Raw genomic sequence first — 20979 nt, forward strand, 5'->3', positions numbered from 1 at the left:
ATATGGGCTTTTTCTAAACATAGAAAAAGTATAATCTTATGGGACCACCTATATATATATATATATATATATATATATATATATATGCTCTGTCATTGATTGAAAAGTCATTATGCTATGCACGTCTATAATCCATATGTAGTTGTGACTTTTCTATAACAGAGCATATTGTCAACCAAAACTGTACTAATTCTAGAATGCCTTTCTTTCAACGTATCTTTTAATTGCAGATCACTCCAATATGAATTTCAATTTGCATTTTGTTCTCATAAAGTTACTGCTTTATTTCTTGCTATGATGCTCAATTTTGAAATAAAATGTACACCTGTTAAACTGATGCATTTCTACCCTTCATTTGTTTATTCTATTTTAATTTTATGTGATAGTTCTCCATTTGATGAGAACAAATAACAATTGCTTTTTCCTAAATCAAGTTGCATATGCATTCAATTTGTCAGGTCTGAATTTAGACATATCGTTTCACATACTGTCTTCTATTACTCTAATTACTATGCTGCACATATTTTTCCAAACTGGCATTTCAATATGCTTTACTTTTTTAAAAAGTGATATTCCTAAAATTACCATTTTCCTTCTCACTCTTTCCTTTCACCTTAACACTTTTCAGTAATGTTTTCTCAAAAAGGAACTTTCAAGCTCAAATAACTATAAAGGTAGGAAAGATGTTTTTAATTAATCATAAAGTGGTACTTAAAAGTTTGCATCTCTAAATGTGAACATACAGAGACAGAAAAAAATGAATTTAGAAACTAAAAAATTTTAAGAAGAAAGTAAATTGTTCTTATCAAAACATCTTTTAAATTATTTTACACTAGTTTATTATAATTTAATTTAAAAATGTATGGTACTTCTGCAATATTAATATGCCTTTTCTTATCTCTAAGTTATCTTTTAATTCTCTCTGGATATTTCAAGTAAAGTACAAATAAATTGGTGGATTATAAATAATATCTCAATATTTCATTTAATGATATCATTTTAAAATATAATTTTATTCATTCCCAAATTCACTGGATGAGAATAAAGTAGAATATTGTAGAGGGTAGTATTAAGGAAGTAAAATAGACTACTTTCACAAATAAGATCTGTAATTTGAAATTTAAAAATTACTTTAATATATGAAAATTCTAACTTTAAAAATTGCTAACCTACTTCCAGTAAAGGTAGTTATCCACCATTGAAAGTCTTGCAGAATCCCTTTCAAATTTATAATTCAGCAATTATTTCCAAGAGCATGTTTCAAAAAATGCATACAGAATGCTTCCTGAAGTTGTATGTCATCCTTTGCAAGAATCCTTATAATCTTCTCTGAGTCATTCCAATTTTAGCGTTATGTGCCACCAAAGCAAACATGATTTTAAGATTTTTTTTTTTGGTCTTATTAGTCTCAATGATCATTAGCCAAATTTTTAAATATTTAAAAATTTTCTTATAAATTGATAATGTATAAGTATATATATTTATGGGGTATAATGTGATGCTATGCTTTATAAATATGTGAAATAATTAAATCAAACTAATTAGCATACCCATGTCAAATGCTTACTATTTTTGTGTTCAGAACATTTGAAATTTATTATTTTAGCTATTTTTAAATGGACAATACACTGTAATTAACTATATTCACCATGCTATGAAATTGATCTGAAGAAAAAAACCCTCATTCTTCCTTTCTAAGCTTTTGTACCCTTTGATCATCATCTCCTTATTTTTCCACCTCTAGCTTCTGTAATTTATACTTTACTCTCTGCTTTTACGAGTTCAATTGTTTTAGATTCCACATATAAGTGAGAACATGTGGTATTTATTTTTCTGTACCTGGATTATTTCACTTAGCATAATGTTCTCCAATTCCATCTATGTTGCAAATGATAACATTTCCTTTTTTTTTTTAAGGCTGAAGAGTATTCTATTATGTATATATACCACATTTTCTTTACCTACTTATCTGTTGATGGATGCTGAGTTTGGCTATTGTGAATATTGCTGCAAAGAACATGGGAGTGCAGACATCTCTTCAACAAACTAATTTCAAATCTCTTATGTAAATATCCAGAAGTGGGATTGCTAAGTCACATGGTAGTTCTATTTTAAGTTTCTTGAGGAACCTCTGTATAGTTTTCCATATGGCTGTACTAATTAATATTCTCATCAACAATATACAAGTGTACCTTGTTCTCCACGTATTCCAACACTAGTTAAGTTTCCTCTTTTTGATAAGAACCATTCTGACAGGTTTGAGGTGATATTATGGTTTTAACTTGGATTTTCCTAATGATTATCTGTAATGATTAGTAATGTTGAGCATTTGTCATACATCCGTTGGCCATTTGTACATCTTTTAAAAAAAAGTCTATTCGGGTCCCTTGCCCATTTTTTAAATCAAGTTATTTATTTTCTTGCTATTGAGTTGCTTGAGTTCCTTATATGTTTTGGATACAGACCCTTTATCAGATGTGGGGCTTATAAATATTTTCTCTCAATCCACAGGTTGTCTCTGCACACTGTTCATTCATTCCTTTGCTGTGCAGAAGTTTTTAGTTTGATGTAATCCCATTTGTCTTTTTGTTTTGTTGCCTGTGCTTTTGGGGTCAAATCCAAAAAAATCATTGCTCAGGCCAACGTCATATAGTTTTGCTAAAATGTCATGTGTGTTTTCTTCTAGAAGTTTTACAGTTTCTGCTCTTACATGTAAGTCTTTATTAAATTTTGAGCAGATTTTTGTGTATAGTGTGAGATAAGGGTCCAATTTCATTCTTCTAAATGTAGATATCCAATTATTCCAGCAACACTTTTTGAAGAGACTGTCCTGTTCTTATTATATGTTGTTGGCTCCTTTGTCAAAAATCATTTCTGGGCTCTCTATTCTGTTGGTTTATGTGTCTATTTTTATTAAAGTACCATGCAGTTTTAATTACATTAGTTTTGTAGTACACAGACATACCTTGGAGATATTGCAGGTTTGGATCCAGATCACGGCAGTAAAGCAAATATCACAATAGGAAATCCAAATGAATTTCTTGGTTTCTGAGTGCCTATAAAAGTTATATTTAAACTATAATCTCTTAAGCTTGCAACAGCATTATGTCTTTAAAAAAGTACAATATAAAAAATACTTCATTGCTAAAAAATGCAGACACAGACTTGAAGTGAGCACGTTGTTGGAAAAATGGTGTTGATAGACTTGATCAATGCAATGTTGCCACAAACCTTCAATTTGTAAAAAATGCAATATCTGCAAAGTGCAATAAAGTGAAGTATAAAAAACAAACAAGTTATGTCTGTAGTTCAAAATCAGATAGTGTGACACCTTTAGCTTTGTTCTTTTTGTTCATGACTACCTTGGCTATTCATGGATTTTGTGGTTCTATACATATTTTAGGATTCCTTTTTCCATTTCTATGAAGAAAAATGAAATTTAGGGATTGCATTGACATTATGCTCTATGGACTGCTTTGAGTAGTATGGACATTTTCACAATATCAATTCTCCTGGTACATGAACACAGGTTATTTTTTCTTTTATTTATGCTCTTTTCAATTTATTCTATTAATTTTTATAGGTTTAAATTTACTTGTTTTTTACCTCCTTGGTTAAATTGATTCCTAAATATTTAATTTTTTGTAATTATTGCATGTGGAATTTTTTGAATTGTTCATTATTAGAGTATAGAAACACGACTGATTACGGAGTGTTAATTTGCATCTTGTAACTTCATTGCTTTCATTTATTAGTTCTAACAGGGTTTTTTTGTGAAGTCTAGGATTTTCTATATACATGACAATGTTGACAGTAAACAGCAACAATGTCACTTCTTTTTTTTTCCTAGTTGAATGCTTTTTATTTATTTCTTTTGCTAATGACTCTGGCAAGAACTTTCACTACTACATTGAAGAGAAGCAATAAGTATCCTTTTTGAATTAAGAAAAGGAAAATAAGTACCTGTTTCTTAATTCAGAACTTAGAGAAAAGGATTTTAATTTTTCACCAATCAGTATAATATTAGCTATGGGCTTTTCATATATGGTATTTATTGTGTTGAAGTATATTCCTTTTCTAGCTAATTTGATGAGAGTTTTTATTATAAAAGGATGCTGAATTTTGTCAAATGCTTTTTCTGTATCTAATGAAACTATCATATGGCTTTTGTTCTTCATTCCGTTAATATGATGTATCATATTTATTGATTTTTGTAGGTTGAATGATTTTTGCATCCCAGGGATAAATCAGACTTGATTATGGTGCATAAATCCTTTTAAAATGTTGTTGGATTCGCTTTGTTAGTACTTTGTTGAGGTTCATCAAGGCTGTTGGCCCGTAATTTTCTTTTCTTGTAGTATCCTTTTCTGGCTCTGATATCCAAGTGATGTTGGCTTCCTAAAAATTGTGTAGAATTATTCCCTCCTCTTCTATTTTTTGGAATAGTTTGAGGAGAATTGGTATTAATGTTTCCTTAAATGTTTGGTAGAATTCAGCAGTGAAACCGTAAGGTCCTGGGCTTTTCTTTAATTGGAAACTGTTTATTCAATTTCCCCATTCATTACTGGTCTCTTCAAATGTTCTCTTTCTTCATGATTCAGTCTTGGTAGGTTGTCCCTGTTTAGGAATTCACCCATTTCTTCTAGGTTATCTAATTTAGTGACATGTAATTATTCATAGTAATGTTTTATTCTCCTTTGTATTTCTATGGTATCAATTGTAATGTCTACTCTTTCATTTCTAATTTTCTTTTCTTCTCCCTTTTTTCCCTAATCTAGCCAATGGTTTGTCAACTTCATCTTTTGAAAAATTCATTTCAGTTTCATTGATCTTTTCACTTTTTTTCTTGTCTCTATTTTACCTATTTATGATCTGATCTTTGTAACTTCCTTCTGCTAACTTTGGGCTTAGTTTGTTCTTTTTCTAGTTCCTCAAGGGGTAACTGTAAGTTGCTTGAGATTTTTATTCCCTTTTGACGTAGGTTATTTACTGCTAAAAACTTCCCTCTCAGACCCACTTTTGCGGTGTCCCATAAGTTTGGGTATAATGTATTTTTATTTTCATTTGTCTTAAAACATATGTAAATTTCCCTTTTAATTTCTTCATTGACCCATTTATTGTTCAAGAGTATTTTGTCTAATTTCCATGTATTTGTGATGTTTTGAAAATTCCTTCTGTTATTGATTTCCAGTTTTCTACTGTTGTGGTCAGAAAAAATACTTGATACAATTTCAGCCTTTTAAAATTTGCTAATAGTTGTTTTGTGCTCTAACATATAATCTGTCCTGGAGAATGTTTCGTGTATCTTGGAGAAGACTGTGTATTCTGTTGCTATTGAATGAAATGTTCTGTATATGTCCATTATCACTTGACGAAAAGTGTTCAAGTCCAATGTTTTCTTATTAGTTTTCTGTCTTGATGATCTATCCATTATTAAAAGTGGAGTGTTGAAGTTCCCTACTATGATTATATTGAAATCTATTTCTCCCTTCAGATCCTTTAAAATTTATTTCATATATTTAGCTTCCCCAATGTTGAGTGCATATATATTTACTGCTTTATCATTATATAGTGTTCTTTCTCTCTCTCTCTTTTTTTTTTTTTTTGAGACCGAATCTCGCTCTGTTGCCCAGGCTGGAGCGCAGTGGCGCGATCTCAGCTCACTGCAAGCTCCGCCTCCTGGGTTCACACCATTCTCCTGCCTCAACCTCCTAAGTAGCTGGGACTACAGGCACCTGCCACCATGCCCGGCTAATTTTTTTGTATTTTTAGTAGAGAAGGGGTTTCACCGTGTTAGCCAGGATAGTCTTGATCTCCTGACCTCAGGATCCACCCGCCTCGGCCTCCCAAAGTGCTGGGATTATAGGCGTGAGCCACCGTGCCTGGCCTATAGTGTTCTTGTCTCTTTTTACAATTTTTGACTTAATGTCTATTTTGTCCGATATAAGTATAGCTACTTCTGCCCTCTTTTGGTTTACATTTGCATGGAGTATCTTTTCCATCCCTTTGCTTTCAGTCTCTGTGTGTCCTTAAAAGTGAGATGAGTCTCTTGTAGTCAGCATATAGCTGAGTCTTGTTGTTCATTTAGTACATCTTTTTATTGGACAATTTTATAATGGGATATATATATAGTTTCATAGACAATAATACTATCATTTATATACATATTGACATGATAATTATTTATATTGATATTTACATGAGAAATATTTGTTGTTTAAGCCATCCAATCTACAGAATTTTGTTATGGCAGCCAGAATTGATGAAGAAAGTTTTTGATACTGACAAATAGGTTGCTGCTATAACCAATACAAAAAAATGTGGAAGCAGCTTTAAAGGTGATTCTGGTCAGGACTCACAAAGAAAAAAAGCAGGGCTATAGAGAATGATTCCATCTTCTTAAATAATACATAAATAGTTATGTATAGTCTGTTGGAAGAAATGTAGGCACTAAAGGGTATTCTGATGAAGCCTCATGTAGAAATGGGAAACATTTTATCAGACAATAGAGAAAAGGCAATTTTTATTATAAATAAAGGAAGGCTGTCAAACTACTTAGATCCTACAGGACAGGGCTATAAAGCTATTTATCTGTAAACTTGTGATATTCTTCAGGGAAGAATGGCCCTCATGATGATTCATGAATTAGCAAGGCCACCATCTCAGTTGCAATGTGCTGGACAGCCTCCAATCAGAACCATAGGAATGGGGCCATGTGGAGTTGACTGTGTATGTCTCCTGCCTGGCATATAATTATTATTTATATTAATGTTGGTATTCTATACCAATATTATATTTTCCTGGCTACAGTGTTCACAATCTGTTTTCTTCACATTTTTATATAGACAATTAGTCTGTTCTCACACTGCTAACAAAGACATATTCAGCACAGGGTAATTTATAAAGAAAAGAGGTTTAACAGATGCACAGCTCCACATGGCTAGGGAGGCCTCACAATCATGGTGGTAGGCAAAGGAGAAGCAAAGGCACATCTTACATGGCAGCAGGCAAGAGGCACATCTTACATGGCAGCAGACAAGAGAGCACGTGCAGGGAACTCCCATTTATAAAACTATCACATCTCATGAGACTTATACATTACCACCAGACCAATATGGGGGAAACAGCCCCCATGATTCAATTATCTCCACCTGACCTCACCCTTGATATGTGGGGATTATTACAATTCAAGGTCAGATTTGGGTGGGGACACAGTCAAACTGTACCAACCATTGACTACAGAATTAATAATTAAGGCTTACCTTATAAATATTAACTATTATAAAGCACTTTATATTATTATCAGTAGAGACAGGTAATCTAGTTGAACAAAAATTTGGCACAATGAAACCATCTTCTTTTTAGTCCTATCCTTAGCATTAATTATCTATGTGATCTTTGGTTGGGCTCTGTGATCTCTGCCTTAGGTTTTTCATGAGGATAATAATACTTAATCTATATGCTTCCTAGGAGTGTTGTGAACAAAATAACCCTGGTAACGTAATTTGGAAATGTGGCAAATAATAAAATATAGCATACATTATTGCTGGCATAATTTTAATAGTTAAATAAATTTGATTATTTGAATAATAATAGACAAACTTAAATACAGCTGCTTCTCTGCTGGATATGCAATTATCTGTTGCGAGCATCTGAGAGTGTTTTTGCCCTTTTGGTACTTTGAAATTTATTTCATATCTTAAAAATATTTAGAGCAGAAACTATTTTTAAAATTATTATTCATTATTTAAGAATTTAAGTTCTGAAGGTAATGTTTTAACTTTAGCCTCAGGAAAACCTATTTATAATTGTTTGTCTTGACCTGCTAATGTCATTTAAGGTACAAAGAATGAGCTGTGAGATTGATTTTACATTAATCATAAGAACATTACCTTGACATTTAAAGAGAAAGAAACCATTTTATGGGATTTCAGAGGAGCACTTAAAATATTGAAATGTCTCCTTGATAAAAAACAAAATGTTCTTCTTTTGTCTTTTGAAAATGCCCACATACCTCTCCATAGAGACATATGTTAACATATCCTACACAAATTGGGTTAAAGTAGCCCATAATTCTGCATATTATCATTGGATTTTGCTGTGAACTCAAGCCGTTATTTATCTTGAGGGATAGACAAGTAGGAAGTAATTTTCAAAATGGTCTGCTTTGAGAATGAGGAAATTAAGCTGCTTTAAGGAAAAATATACATGAATCAACCTTTTTAAAGGGCAGTTAATTTACTTTAATGGGATTATAAATTTTTGGGGTGATTGACAGATATATTTATCATCCTCACACAGTGGTTCCTACGGTGTGAGCCATAACGGAGTTCAATGGGAGGTAGATATTGCGATGAAGGCAGGTATCAGAAACGGTCTGAAAATCCATATGCATGATTATGTACTGAAGAGTTCATTTTTCAAGTTTGTGCTGATATGTATGTATATATGTCACTTTAAATATGTATGAATTTGTATTCTATAAAGTATATATGAAATATAAATTCATTTGGTATTTGTCATTATCAGTTTTCTTAATCTGTGGCTACTAAAATCACTAACAGCAGGTGATGGCCTACTTTTTTTAAGTTTAATGACTGTCAAAAACTAATGCTGATCTTAACAACTAAGAGGATACAATACTTGAGAAAGGAGTTGTCGATATCAGTTTTGTAAACAAAGATGAAATTATCATTCTTGAAACACATTAGGAAGATTATTCCCTTCAGTCTCCAAATCAGTGTTTTATATATTTAGTTTTAAAAGGAATAATCATTTACATATTCACTATGTTCACAGATACATAAAAAATGTAAACTAAATGTAAATACATCTATACACAAATGGGAAAATATTTTAAAATATTTAAAATACCAATATCAATAATGTTTCGGATGGGAAACTGTGTTCTTTTCGAGTTTCCTTTTAGAGTTTCCAATGATTTATATTAAAAATAGTTGCTCTTATAACTAAAAAGAAAAATTTTAAGTAAGCCAAAGCACTCTACACAGCAAAAGCTGAATCTTTGTTTTCCCCATTTTGATTATTTTATCTTTCTTTAGATAGCTATAAGGACTTATACTAATACGATCCAAGCTAAGACTAGAAAATATTCAAATATTTATTTATTGAAGAATATTTATTGAGAAACAAATATCTGAAGCTATTGTTCTGGAGTATTTGGGATTAATTCAAGAATGCAATAATTGTGGTTCATTTACTTGCAGAATTTAAAGCCTAAAAGGATTATGGAAATTACAATCACAACAAACAATACAATCAGAAAGATAAAATCTAAAACTAAAGGAAAATAATGAGCTATAATAAATATGACAGGGTTGGGCGCGGTGGCTCACGCTTGTAATCCCAGCACTTTGGGAGGCCGAGGCAGGCGGATCACGAGGTCAGGAGATCGAGACCATGGTGAAACCCTGTCTCTACTAAAAATACAAAAAAAAAATTAGCCGGGCGTGGTGGCGGGCGCCTGTAGTCCCAGCTACTCGGAGAGGCTGAGGCAGGAGAATGGCGTGAACCCAGGAGGCGGAGCTTGCAGTGAGCCGAGATTGCGCCACTGCACTCCAGTCTGGGTGACAGAGCAAGACTCCGTCTCAAAAAAATAAATAAATAAATAAATATGACAGATACTTGATACTCCCCATGTATAAAGAGTTCATAAACGTTGATAACAAAATCACAGAAATTTCAGTCTCAAAAATGGCCAGATTCAGGAATAGACAAAAATGTAAGTAATGAATGTGAAAAAATACGCCGATATTTAACTTTATGTGACTACAATGAAGCACAAACCTTTCTCTGTGTGTGTCTTTCTCATCTTCTTTCTCTCTGTCTGTCTTTTTCTTGGCCTCTTTTTCTCTCGTTGGTCAAGATAAGGTTGACAAGGCTGTGCTGGTTCCCTCACACAAGCTTTCCAGAATGCAATTTTCTAATTTTTAAAGTATATTAAAATGTTCACTATAATATAAGAAAATAATTTTTCTAATGGCCAAGTAAAATTAGTCAGAAATTCAAACCAATGTATTCAAGTCAAGACATTAATAATTATTTACACATATATAACACAGGTAATATTATTTTTAAAATTAGTATACTCTTTTCCTATACAGTTTCATATACTAATCTTCTCCACGTTTTCCTGAAGCATTTATCTGTAGGGATGAGGAGGGTACAGGGGAGGAGGCTTTGAAGGACAGGGCATAAGGATTGTTAGAACAGAGTTTATTATTTAACTTCTGGTATCCAAAACAGAATTTTTGAAGGTGCAGCAGAAAAATCTTTGCATGCCAGGCTTTGTGAAGGAAAATATAGTTTTCTAAATTCCTTAGGACATATCAAAAGTCAAACCTCATGGGAACAAAGGGACATTTTGCCACAGACCAGAGAAGAGCTCTCTTCTGCTCATGACTTAGCCATGAGGCAACAGGAGACAAATTACAAGGTCCAGAAGTGATGCTGGTCACACCTTGTGGCCCCATACAGACCTCAAGGAACCCAGAATCTCCCCTGTGCCCTGTGAGGTCACACAGAATTGCCAGCAGCTGAAGTCTAGAAGGAGGAAGAAGACACAAATGTCTGGTATGTGGTTTCCAACGACATGTACCAGAGCTTTACCCCAAACTGCCAAGAGACCTTGTCATTCTTTAGTAATCATGAATCACATCCTAGACCAATTCTGTTATTTCACTAAAGAAACTAGGGAGGACCCAAAAGAGACCATGCAGATTCGAAGAATTATTTCCCAATTCAGTGAAAAACAGTAAGCCCTGATTACAAATTCTTAGGCCATTGGAAGGCCTGGAAATTGACACTGATCAGTAACATTTATATTTGTTTCCAGGGAGTGATACCACATTCAACAAGATTTTCTATCACTATTTTAGGCCACTCCTATTATTGGTTTGGGGATAATTCTTGATTGTACTTAGACCTTTTAGGGATTAGATCTTCCACTAGAGAATTATCTTTTTATTTAAGGCAATATTGTGCAGGTTTCCTTTTTACCTTTTTTGCCTTTTGTAAGCTGTACCAACCAATATTTTGTTTTACAGTAAAGCGCAGGCAACCTCACCATGCTCTTTATTTTATGTCATTGTTAACATTCAAGTATGAGATACTTGAATACTTATTTTGGATGCATTTTTTCCCTATAACAGCAAGACATGATTCAGACACTTTACATTGTCCTCTCCAACAAAGATGTTAGTAATACTTAATTTGGAATTTAAATACCAGGATTTTAGTGTATGATGCTAGAAGACTCTTCAATCATGAATGTGTATATTGCTGTTAGATAATAATGTTCAAATCTGCATTTGATTTCACAATTATATTACTCAAGCAAAACATATGCTTTCACATAAGTATGTTGTATCCTAAAAACACATGAACTCATTCAAGTTCACCCAAAATTGCAGTATCGTAATAAATTGACCAAAATGTTAAAATTTCATAAAGGAATAATGATGGAAAAGTCTATTTTAACTTCTGATATGCCAACACTACTTTAAAGAGTATTTCTTATGCTAGTAAGTACTATACTTATCATCATGGTGCACAGGCTCTCTATTTTTATAAAAATCTTTGTGCCTGTTAATGTCTTGGTTATTTGATAATATTTATATATAAAGAAACAAACACTGGCAAAATATAAAATTTGATACCACTAATTATTGTTAGGGTTACTAGATGTAAGTTTTCATCTATTCATAAGGTAAACCAAAGATGTGTCTTTAAATGACAAATTTGCCCCATTTCAGGGAAGAGATAGACAGCAGAGTCTGTCCTAGCATAGATTAATATCTGATGATTACAGAGCCCTTAGACTTCTGCCTTGAGGGAGGGACCTCATCTCCTCAAATTCACGCTTTGATTAAAAGGAAGATAAATGAAAACTATGTTCTTTTTTCTTTCCTGCCCATTTCTAAACAGACACACACCTAAATTCCATTTATTTCTCTTATGTAAGTTCTCAGACCTATCATGCCCACAACATATTGCCATCTTTCTTTCAGTCTGTGCAGTAGCTCAGACCCCGTATAAAGAATGTACGAGATTGTTCGTTTCAAAATTAATTAGAAAAGATGAGACTCAAAAACTTTCATTGAAGAATAAGCCAGAAAGAACTTGGATAAGAGAGCAGCCTCAGGGGGTCTTAATTAAGAAAGTTGGGATGGGTAAGAAACAGCTTGCTCTGTTTTTACATATGAAAAAGTTCTGGATTAGGAAGAGCCTAGTGACTTTGAATCAGAATACACTGGGTTTTATTCCAGTGCTGACACTGAGAGGTGTGTCATCTCTGGCATGACTTGTAACCTCTCATTAATAGAGACATCTGACTCACAAGTTTTCAGGATTCCCGCAGACGATTAGCTTAATAGGATTTTTTGAAATAGGATGTAGTACATTAGTGTGAGTCATCATTAAGTTAGAAAAGTTATGGCTCAATATTCATAGTAGATGGCTTATTTGCTTAGGTAATACTTTGGAGATAACTTGAAATTGCCTATTATTACATTTTATTTTTGATAAATATATTCCTGTATGTGTTCCTCTCCTCTGAGTTCATAGGAAATGATTGATTGTACAAGTCAATTCACTTAACATTGCTGACTGCTTACTGTATGTCAGGCATTTTGCTAAAAAAAAAAAGAATAAATAATTTTTCTATGTAATGCAATAACTCTAATTTTTTTCTCTATTTTATACATAGGAAATTGTGGCTTGGAGGAGTGAATCTCAGGGTACTATTTTTATATATGAAAGTGGTGTGTTTTCCCCTCATATATTTCCTGTTGCTCAGTAACTCTTTTTCCCTATTCATCCACAGTTAGTATATTTTATGCCCAATGTCTCAGGGATTTAAGACACCACAGAATTTTGTAATTTCTGATAAAAAAAAATTCTATTTACTTCTCAAACTGTAGTCTAACTATCAACTGTACTAAATATTATGTTGAACTCTTAGAACATAAAGTTTTACAAATATCTTACATTATTTTAATCCTCTGAAAAACACTGGAAGCTATATGCTGTAATTATACATATTCTATAGATACCTTCCCCGTGACGTTTTATAAAAATCTTACAAAGGCATGAAATCAATATCTCGCTCAGGTCACTTGGATATTAAGAAATAGAGTAAGGTTTTAAACCTTTCTAACCAGCCTCACAACAAATGACACTGGAGACTAGAGGGAGTCTTCTCCTCTATAATCAAGCCTTTTAAATGAACTCAACTAAGGGTTAAAGATGAAAAAACTCTGCATACTTGGAGATCCAGTGGTAAACTTGTGCACTTGTAATGTGGTTAGGCCCTGGAGAAATTGCAAGAGCCCAGAGTTCCCTAAGCGTGCTATCAAGCGGAGTAGAAAAAATGTTAATTTGGTACTTCTAGGCAGATGGCCAAAATTTAACTTGTTGACATCATCCATTTGCTCCAGTATTTCAAGTAAAAAATAGTATGATTTTTGCTGATCCAAAGGAAAATGTAGAGCTGGTATAACATGCCACAATTCTGCTAAGTTTCTGAGCTCCGGGAGAGAACAGGATCTGCCAAAACTTCATAGTACCTCTAAGGTGGGGAGAGGCAAAGGTGGGAATGGTAGAACAAATAAGAGGTGTGGGAGGGGCAGAACCAATCTGAGATTCCCGCAGCAGTGACCTGAATGTACAGGAATCAGAAGACAAAACAGAACAACTCCAAAGACAGAGTTTCTTTTTGTTGTTTTGTTTTGTTTGTTTGTTTTGAGACAGGGACTCACTCTGTAGCCCCTACTGGAGTGTAGGGGCGTGATCTCAGCTCACCACAACCTCTGCCTCCCAGGCTCAAGTGATTCTCCTGCCTCAGCCTCCCTAGTAGCTGGGGTTACAAGCACAAGCCACCACACCCAGCTAATTTTTGTATTTTTAGTAGAAATGCGGTTTCACTATGTTGGCCAGGTTGATCTTGAACTCCTGACCTCAAATGATTCACCCGCATCAGCCTCCCAAAGTGCTGAGATTATAGGCACGAGCCACCATGCCTGGCCAGACAGGGTTTTCATGATGCTATTGAGGCTTAGTTTCAGGGCTCCTAACTTGTCTAAATTCCTCCAAGGACATGAGATGTATTGAAATTAGCCCATTATTTTCCAACATCCTATAACTGAAGAATATGTGGTAAAAATATAATGCACGTGTTTAAAGTGCACATCAAGTTGAGTGAATCTTGGCAAATGTGTATCCTCCTATAATCACCAATCCAATCCTGTGAAGCTATAGATCATGCCCATCACCACAGGTAGTTCCATGGTGACCTCTTCTAGTACATCCTACACTCAGAGGCAGATACCTTTCCTATTGGTTCTTGTTTTTTTCTAGATGATTGTTTTGACTATCCTACATGTATGCATTTCCATATAAATTTTAGTATCACCTTGATAATTTCTTCAAAAAACTTTTGCCTGGCAGGAATGAAACTCTACATTTTGTCTCCTTAGTAGTCAGTGCCTGCCGATATTTCTACTCGGCTCTGTCAGCCTTCAAGCTCTTGTTTTTTTCTGAGAAACTTGAAAGCCTTGCTCCACGTATGGACAGTTCGAAAAACAGCCAAGAGTCCGAGAAGAGTTTGTGTGCAGATTTTTGACTCCCTCATTTGTAACTCCCTCTTCCCTATTTTTTTTTTTTCTCAATTTCTAGTTGCTGTTGACCTTGAACTCTGGCCTCTGGCTTCTTATTCCATTATGACTCCACGATTTGCTTGAGCTCTATTTTATGGGCACTGTCTAGAAGGAAAAAAGCTGGGTAGATCTAGGTTTCATACAATCTCTGTTTCTTTTCTTTTCTTTTCTTTTCTTTTCTTTTCTTTTCTTTTCTTTCTTTCTTTCTTTTCTTTCTTTCTTCTTTCTTCTTTCTTTCTTTCTCTCTCTCTTTCTTGCTTTCTTGCTTGTTTCATTCTTCTTTTTTTCTTGGAGAGAAAAAGGGTCTCACTCTGTTGCCCAGGCTGGCCTCAAACTTCTGGCCTCAAGCCATCTTCCCACCTCAGCCTCCTGAGGGACTGGTCCCCCACTGCACTCAGTCTTTTTCTTCTTTCAAGCATCACATACCCTTTGGTTTCTGCCTGGTTTGGGTCACGCTCCTGTGTCTTCAACCAGTTACTTTCTTAAAAAAAAATAATTTGTCTGGAAAGCATAATTGTCTATGGAAGAAGCTTTAATTTTCTATATGATATCCTAACATTTCCAGAAGCTAGACCTGTCATCTACTTTTTACAAATTCACAGAAATATTTTAGCTGCAATCTGTTAAGAACACTGTCTTTTTCCACACTGACTTCCATTCTATCACACCTCTACTTGAGCAGGGTGGTATTAGAATGGTTGCAGGCATTTTAGGGGCCTGGCAAAGAGAGTGAAATTGGCAATACATATAGTTTGAATTCACTGGCATATATTTAGGTGGTTCTTAAGTATACTATATTCTTGCTAGCCTGTGAGTGAAGAACTTTCAGGAATAATTTTACTACCCACTTCACTTTCTTAGCTGGTATAATAACCTGAGTGTATAGTGCCAGAGATTACCTAGCTATGGAAGTATATGGGTAGTGGAAATAAGATTTGAAATGTGCAGAATCATCAGATATTCCATGAGATATCATCTCTGTCAGAAGATTTTCTCTTCCAGTTGTACTTGATGGTGCAGTATATATACTTATTGATGTCATACATAAAGATACATCTATAAGAATCATACATACGGAATTTACCAGAACCCCGTTATTTGTAGTTGACAAACCTTTAGAACTCTAATGAACGGTGAATTTTTCTTCATGTGAAATCATATTTTGTGATCACAATTATCAATAAAAAATATCAAAATTCAAGAAGGAAACACAAGTTACCTATTTCTTCTGCAGTAATTATATTTTTAAAATACTTGTTTTAAAAAGATAATGGGTTCCATTAAAACTGAGTCAAAATTGTAAACAACAAGAAGTTTAACAGAGTGAGTTGTTATTTCTCTGGAATTTATGGTATTCAAGCTGATGTTGATCAGCTTTTTGACAGTTATAAAATGTAATGATATATTTCTGCATTCTAAATATATATTTTCCTCTATATCTAATTTTATGTTCATAATTCTGTCTTACTTTAATTAAACCCTCCACTGAATGTACAATAATCAGTAGTTACAAAACCTGGATTCACTCCTGGATGACATATATTTCAGTTTGTCTGCATATGCAGTTGATATGACAGCTGGAGATCCTCTTTCCCCCAAGCCTCTTACCTTGATACCACACAGATCTTCAGTCCTCAGAAATAACCATAAAAAACCTGCATTGCCAGGCACAGTGACTCATACCTGTAATCCCAGCACATTGGGAGGCAAAGGCAGGAGAACTGATTGCTTGAGGCCAGGAGTACGAGACCAGCTTGGACAACATACAGCAACCCATCTCTACAACAGAAAAAAAAAATTAGCTGGGCATAGTTGCATGTGTCTATAGTCCCAGCTGCTAGGGAGACAGAGATGGGAGGATCCTTTGAACCCAGGAGTTCCAGACTACAGTGAGCTATGATCAGACCACTACCCTGCAATGTGGGTGACAGAGCAAGACTCTGTCTCAAGAAAAAAACAAACAAAAAACCCTGCATTAACAGAGTTTGGTTTTTAACATCCCGTGGAATATTTATCATAAAAGAAATTAAATTTAATTATAAAAACATAAACGTATACTTGCTTTTGAGCCTGAGATAAGTACTCATTATGGAGGCTTAACATCCACAAAACTAGTCAAGAGTGGAGCCGAGTTTCACATTTAAGTCTTTGAGTTTCACAGAGTCTTTGATATGGGAATAATGAAAATATAGATGTTGTGCCAACTACATTTGCCATCTATGTGTATTCCTGAAGTCCTTTTGAATATAACAATATATACATGTTTGAATTCATAGTCTAGTGAGAGAAGATACTTTTGAGAAATGAAATTATAGCCTTTATTTTTTGTTTTATATAGCAAATATTTATATGATATACAAGCTACCTTTATGAGTTTTTTAGAAATGTTAGTAATATAATCTTTGTAACAATTTGATGAGATAGTTATTGTTTTATTTTCTTTTGCAGTGTCAGGAACTATGAAGCATTGGAGATTTTACCTTGCTTTCTAGTTAGCCTGCCCAGTTTCATAGATGCTGACAGAAAACACAAATGTGAAGGGTCAGAGACAGAAAACTTCATTACTAATGGTGTGGCAGCTGCAAGAACTTCAGGTTCACCTCAGTTTCACTTGCTGGCCCCAACCCAAGTCCCATGAGGGAGATGGTTAGGCAGGGGCCAGGCAAACGCTGTACACTGTGGGTTTGGATAAAAAATAAGCAGCACCAAGCTCAGTAAAAGCTGTCTTACTAGGTTGGTGCAAAAGTTATTGCAGTTTTTGCCATCAAAAGTAATGGCAAAAACCACAATGACTTTTGTGACTGCAATCAAACCTGCCCAAAGGTTTGGGAGGGAGGGAGTCATTAATCTATATTGTTCTAATCAGGAAACAAATCTGCCTTATGACCCACAGGGAGACCCTGTCGCTATTTTGCAAGACTGCTTTCTAAATATCCTTGAAAAGTTGCCAAGACAAAATCTGTCACTAGATGTGTGGGGGTGCCATGAAGAATTGTCCCTTAACATACAGATGAGGAAACAGAAGTTAAGTAAGTTTTCCATGATGCGACGCCTCCATTAGTAAGTGGCAGAATTGGGATTACAAACCTGGAAAGGCAGGCTCCAGAGCTCATGTTCTTAACCACTGCTTCTCCTTCTTTGTAGTACCTCTCCAAGTGTGAGCAGGTGCATCACTGAAGGCCAAATTGATTAATAAACTTGACTTTCTGTTAGGTGTCAGGTACTAAAGTGCTTTTCTGGGGAGGGGGTTAGAGTAAAGGGTTCCCAAGGGAGATATTCTAAGCCTCCTTGTAAATCAGTAGGAATCTGTCGCCTAAATACATCTAGGAGATTTTCTCTTTTATTTCTCAAAATCCTAACAGAGGGAGCTGCATCAGACTTACCTTCTTCTCTACCTAGGAGCATAGTCTTCGTGAAACGATTTTTCACAAAAATAGTGTTGGTTCTGCAAATAACACAAAGCAACAGACTCATAAAATCTTGTACTAAAAGGGGTCACTGGCTGTCCTTATAAATTAACAAGTAAACAACCTAAGGCCTAAAGCAGTTGAATGAAATGCTCACAGCCATACATTTGGTAAGGAACAAAATCAGCATAAGAGAACTTCTGCTTTTTAACTTTAGTTCTGTGTGCTTTCCACCATACAGTGAAAATGAGCCACAGAGTTCTACATCTTATGCTGTTTTCTATCCCCGAACTGTTTGAAAAACTGTATCACAAGTCTTGTTAAGCATTAAGGAGCAACCCAAGAAAAAAATTAGAACTGGATAGATTTTTTTTTAATCTAAGGACCAAGAGTATAAAAGCCCAGATCTAATTAATGGATTTTTAAATATCTCTAAGTTTTAACTATACTCAAATTACTCACCAAGACAAGAAACATTTTCTGGATCTAGTAAAGCAATTACAGAAACAAATACCTTCTCTTTAGTAAAAGGAAGAAGTCCCAGGAAGAAGTCCTATTTATATATATTCCCCTTGAGGCTTTTTTTTTTTTCCTCTGGAAATGAGTTTTAAGGAGAAATGAAATTTTAGGACTGGATGACTCAATTATGTAAATGCACTAATTATATATGGAACAGATCCTATTTCATATGTTTTCTTTTTTCTTCTTCTCTTTCTAACTAGAAGTATTTTTAGATACATGTGTTGTCCAGGGTTCCAAGGGGGTGAATGTTCTACATATGTGCAACATTTAGAAATACAGTTCCATTAACTGTGTCCTCTATAGCTCTTCTATGTATGGTTATTTCATAATAGGTAATATAATTTTAGTATCAGTGAGATGCATTACTGAAAGTTTCCACAGACCTTCCACCTAATTTGAAAACACTACACTATTATAGCCTCGTAAGTAGATTATTAGGTTTAAGTTTATGCTAGAGGAAGTTTAAAAGCTGATATTCTTCCTCTACAGGATCATGACCATTACTGTTCTTTAAAAACCAAATGTGCTGGCTGGGCGCTGTGGCTCATGCCTGTAATCCCAGCACTTTGGGAGACCAAGGCGGGTAGATCACCTGAGGTTGGGAGTTCGAGATTAGCCCGACGAACATGGAGAAACCCTGTCTCTACTACAAATAAATTAGCCGGGCATGGTGGCACATACCTGTAATCCCAGATACTCAGGAGGCTGAGGCGGGAGAATCGCTTGAACCTGGGAGGCAGAGGTTGCATTGAGCCAAGATCGCACCATTGCACTCCAGCCTGGGCAACAAGAGTGAAACTCCGTCTCAAAACAAAAACAAAAAACCAAATGTGCTGCACTGTTGGTAATTAATACCACTGTTTGAGGTATTTTTTTTTTTTTTTGTCTGAATCAAAGATTTTTATTGGTTCTTCTGCCAAACACAACTGATTTCCATCTACAATTACTTTTTAAGGTAAAAGTCAACTGAACAAAGAGCTGGGACTTTGGGCTCTGGAACGTGGTTACACACTGACTTAGAAATGCAGGACCTCAGGGTGGGGTCTAGTCAAGCTGGCCGCAGCAGGGCACGAACCTGCCTCAGTGGGCCTTCTCCAAGAACGCTCTGCAGCACCTGACACACTGCTGGTACACCGTCTCAAAGTCAGAGTCATTCCCAAAATAGGGATCTTCAATAATAAGTTGTTTTTGTGGGTCATAGCTCCCAAGTAGTTCAATTTTAGCTTTGCAGGTTTTAACTTGATTACTTTTTCTATTCAAATCTCTCAGATTGCTTTCATCCATACATAGTATATAATCAAATGTGGCAAAATCTTCTTTGGTAATCTGCTGGGCAACGTGGCTCATGGGAATGCCGTGCCTCTTCATGCAGCTCTGCCCTCGGTAGTCAGGGGGGTTCCCTATCTCATACCCGGAAGTCGCCGCGCTGTCTACCCTCCAATTCTCTGAGATGTTTTGATCGGTTACAAGTTTCCTGAAAACTGCTTCTGCAATGGGTGATCGACAAATGTTACCCAGACACACAAACAGCACGGATTTCGTAGCCTGTTCCGCCATCTTCCCGCGCGCAAAGGCGCCGAGAGACCGCGACGTTCCGCCCGCTGACGCGGCGCAGGCGCACTGCCCGAGGTATCGTTTTTTAAATCAGGATACACTTGTGTATATATAACTATATCATCTAGATATTGATATATATCATAAATCTATATCCTGTCTAAAATATATCATATCTCTACCTCATATGTATGATATAGATATATGTCATATACATATGATAAGGCAGAACAGTAATGCCACTATATGGTTATTTTTGAAATACATAGTTTATATTTTAAAAGAATAGAAATATTCTTCTGAAAGAACATTTGAAAGAACCCCTGGAACTCATTTCAAACATTATTGTAAAGTAGATGAAATCGGTTTTCAAGGATCTCTGTCTCAGTTCCTCCCTGCTCTTTATTCAACGGGCCCATGCTCTTCCATTCACATTTTTCATTTCCTAAATTGAAACCTCCTCTAAGTTTCCTAATTGAATATGTTATAGCCAACTCATATTTCAAGAATATGCATCACAGGAAGTTATTTTGAAGGAGGGATAAAAAGCTATAAAAAACTTTAAATTGAAAGGATTAAGGTCCAATATTTGCCTGTCCTGCAGGCCAAAATGTCCACCCCTTCATGTTCTGCGAGAAGACTAGATAATGTTGGAAATTAAAAGTTTTCACTTCAAGCTCTGATATAGTGTCAAATGACTTGGTTGGTTGTGGTCAACTTGGCACCATTGATAGACTTTTCAAAATCTAACTGCTTTTCTTAGAATTCCTCCCTTGTACTACTAATGGTAATTTGCTGATAAAAGGAGCCCATGAGCGATT

General features: G+C 35.0%; 2 protein-coding genes and 1 non-coding gene across 5 annotated transcripts in view; all 3 read right to left on the minus strand.

Moving 5' to 3' along the window:
- The window catches only part of LOC131383416 (putative uncharacterized protein encoded by LINC00596), an 84123-nt gene that overhangs the window by 56424 nt on the left and 6720 nt on the right, over positions 1-20979 (minus strand). The window contains exons 3-6 of one of the 3 annotated variants that reach the window (XM_058438205.1): positions 19286-19383; positions 18059-18120; positions 16359-16454; positions 9808-9943 (exon numbers count right to left, since the gene is read on the minus strand). In XM_058438205.1, the coding sequence (XP_058294188.1) occupies positions 9882-9943; positions 16359-16454; positions 18059-18120; positions 19286-19383 (318 nt within the window). In that variant the 3' untranslated portion in view covers positions 9808-9881. Of the gene's footprint in view, positions 1-9807; positions 9973-16358; positions 16455-18058; positions 18121-19285; positions 19384-20979 lie in introns of all 3 variants that reach the window. The other 2 variants (XM_058438206.1, XM_058438207.1) reach the window with 2 other exon arrangements.
- Positions 1268-1371, minus strand: LOC116467670 (U6 spliceosomal RNA). The gene has a single exon (XR_004247878.1). It is a non-coding gene; the product is annotated as a U6 spliceosomal RNA (small nuclear RNA).
- LOC116466471 (low molecular weight phosphotyrosine protein phosphatase-like) lies at positions 19488-20193 on the minus strand. The gene has a single exon (XM_032754947.2). It carries the CDS (start codon positions 20159-20161, stop codon positions 19685-19687), a length of 477 nt encoding a protein of 158 aa, XP_032610838.1. The 5' UTR covers positions 20162-20193; the 3' UTR covers positions 19488-19684.

This window comes from Hylobates moloch, unplaced genomic scaffold, assembly GCF_009828535.3.
Source record: "Hylobates moloch isolate HMO894 unplaced genomic scaffold, HMol_V3 SCAFFOLD_4, whole genome shotgun sequence".
NCBI classification, from domain to species: domain Eukaryota; kingdom Metazoa; phylum Chordata; class Mammalia; order Primates; family Hylobatidae; genus Hylobates; species Hylobates moloch.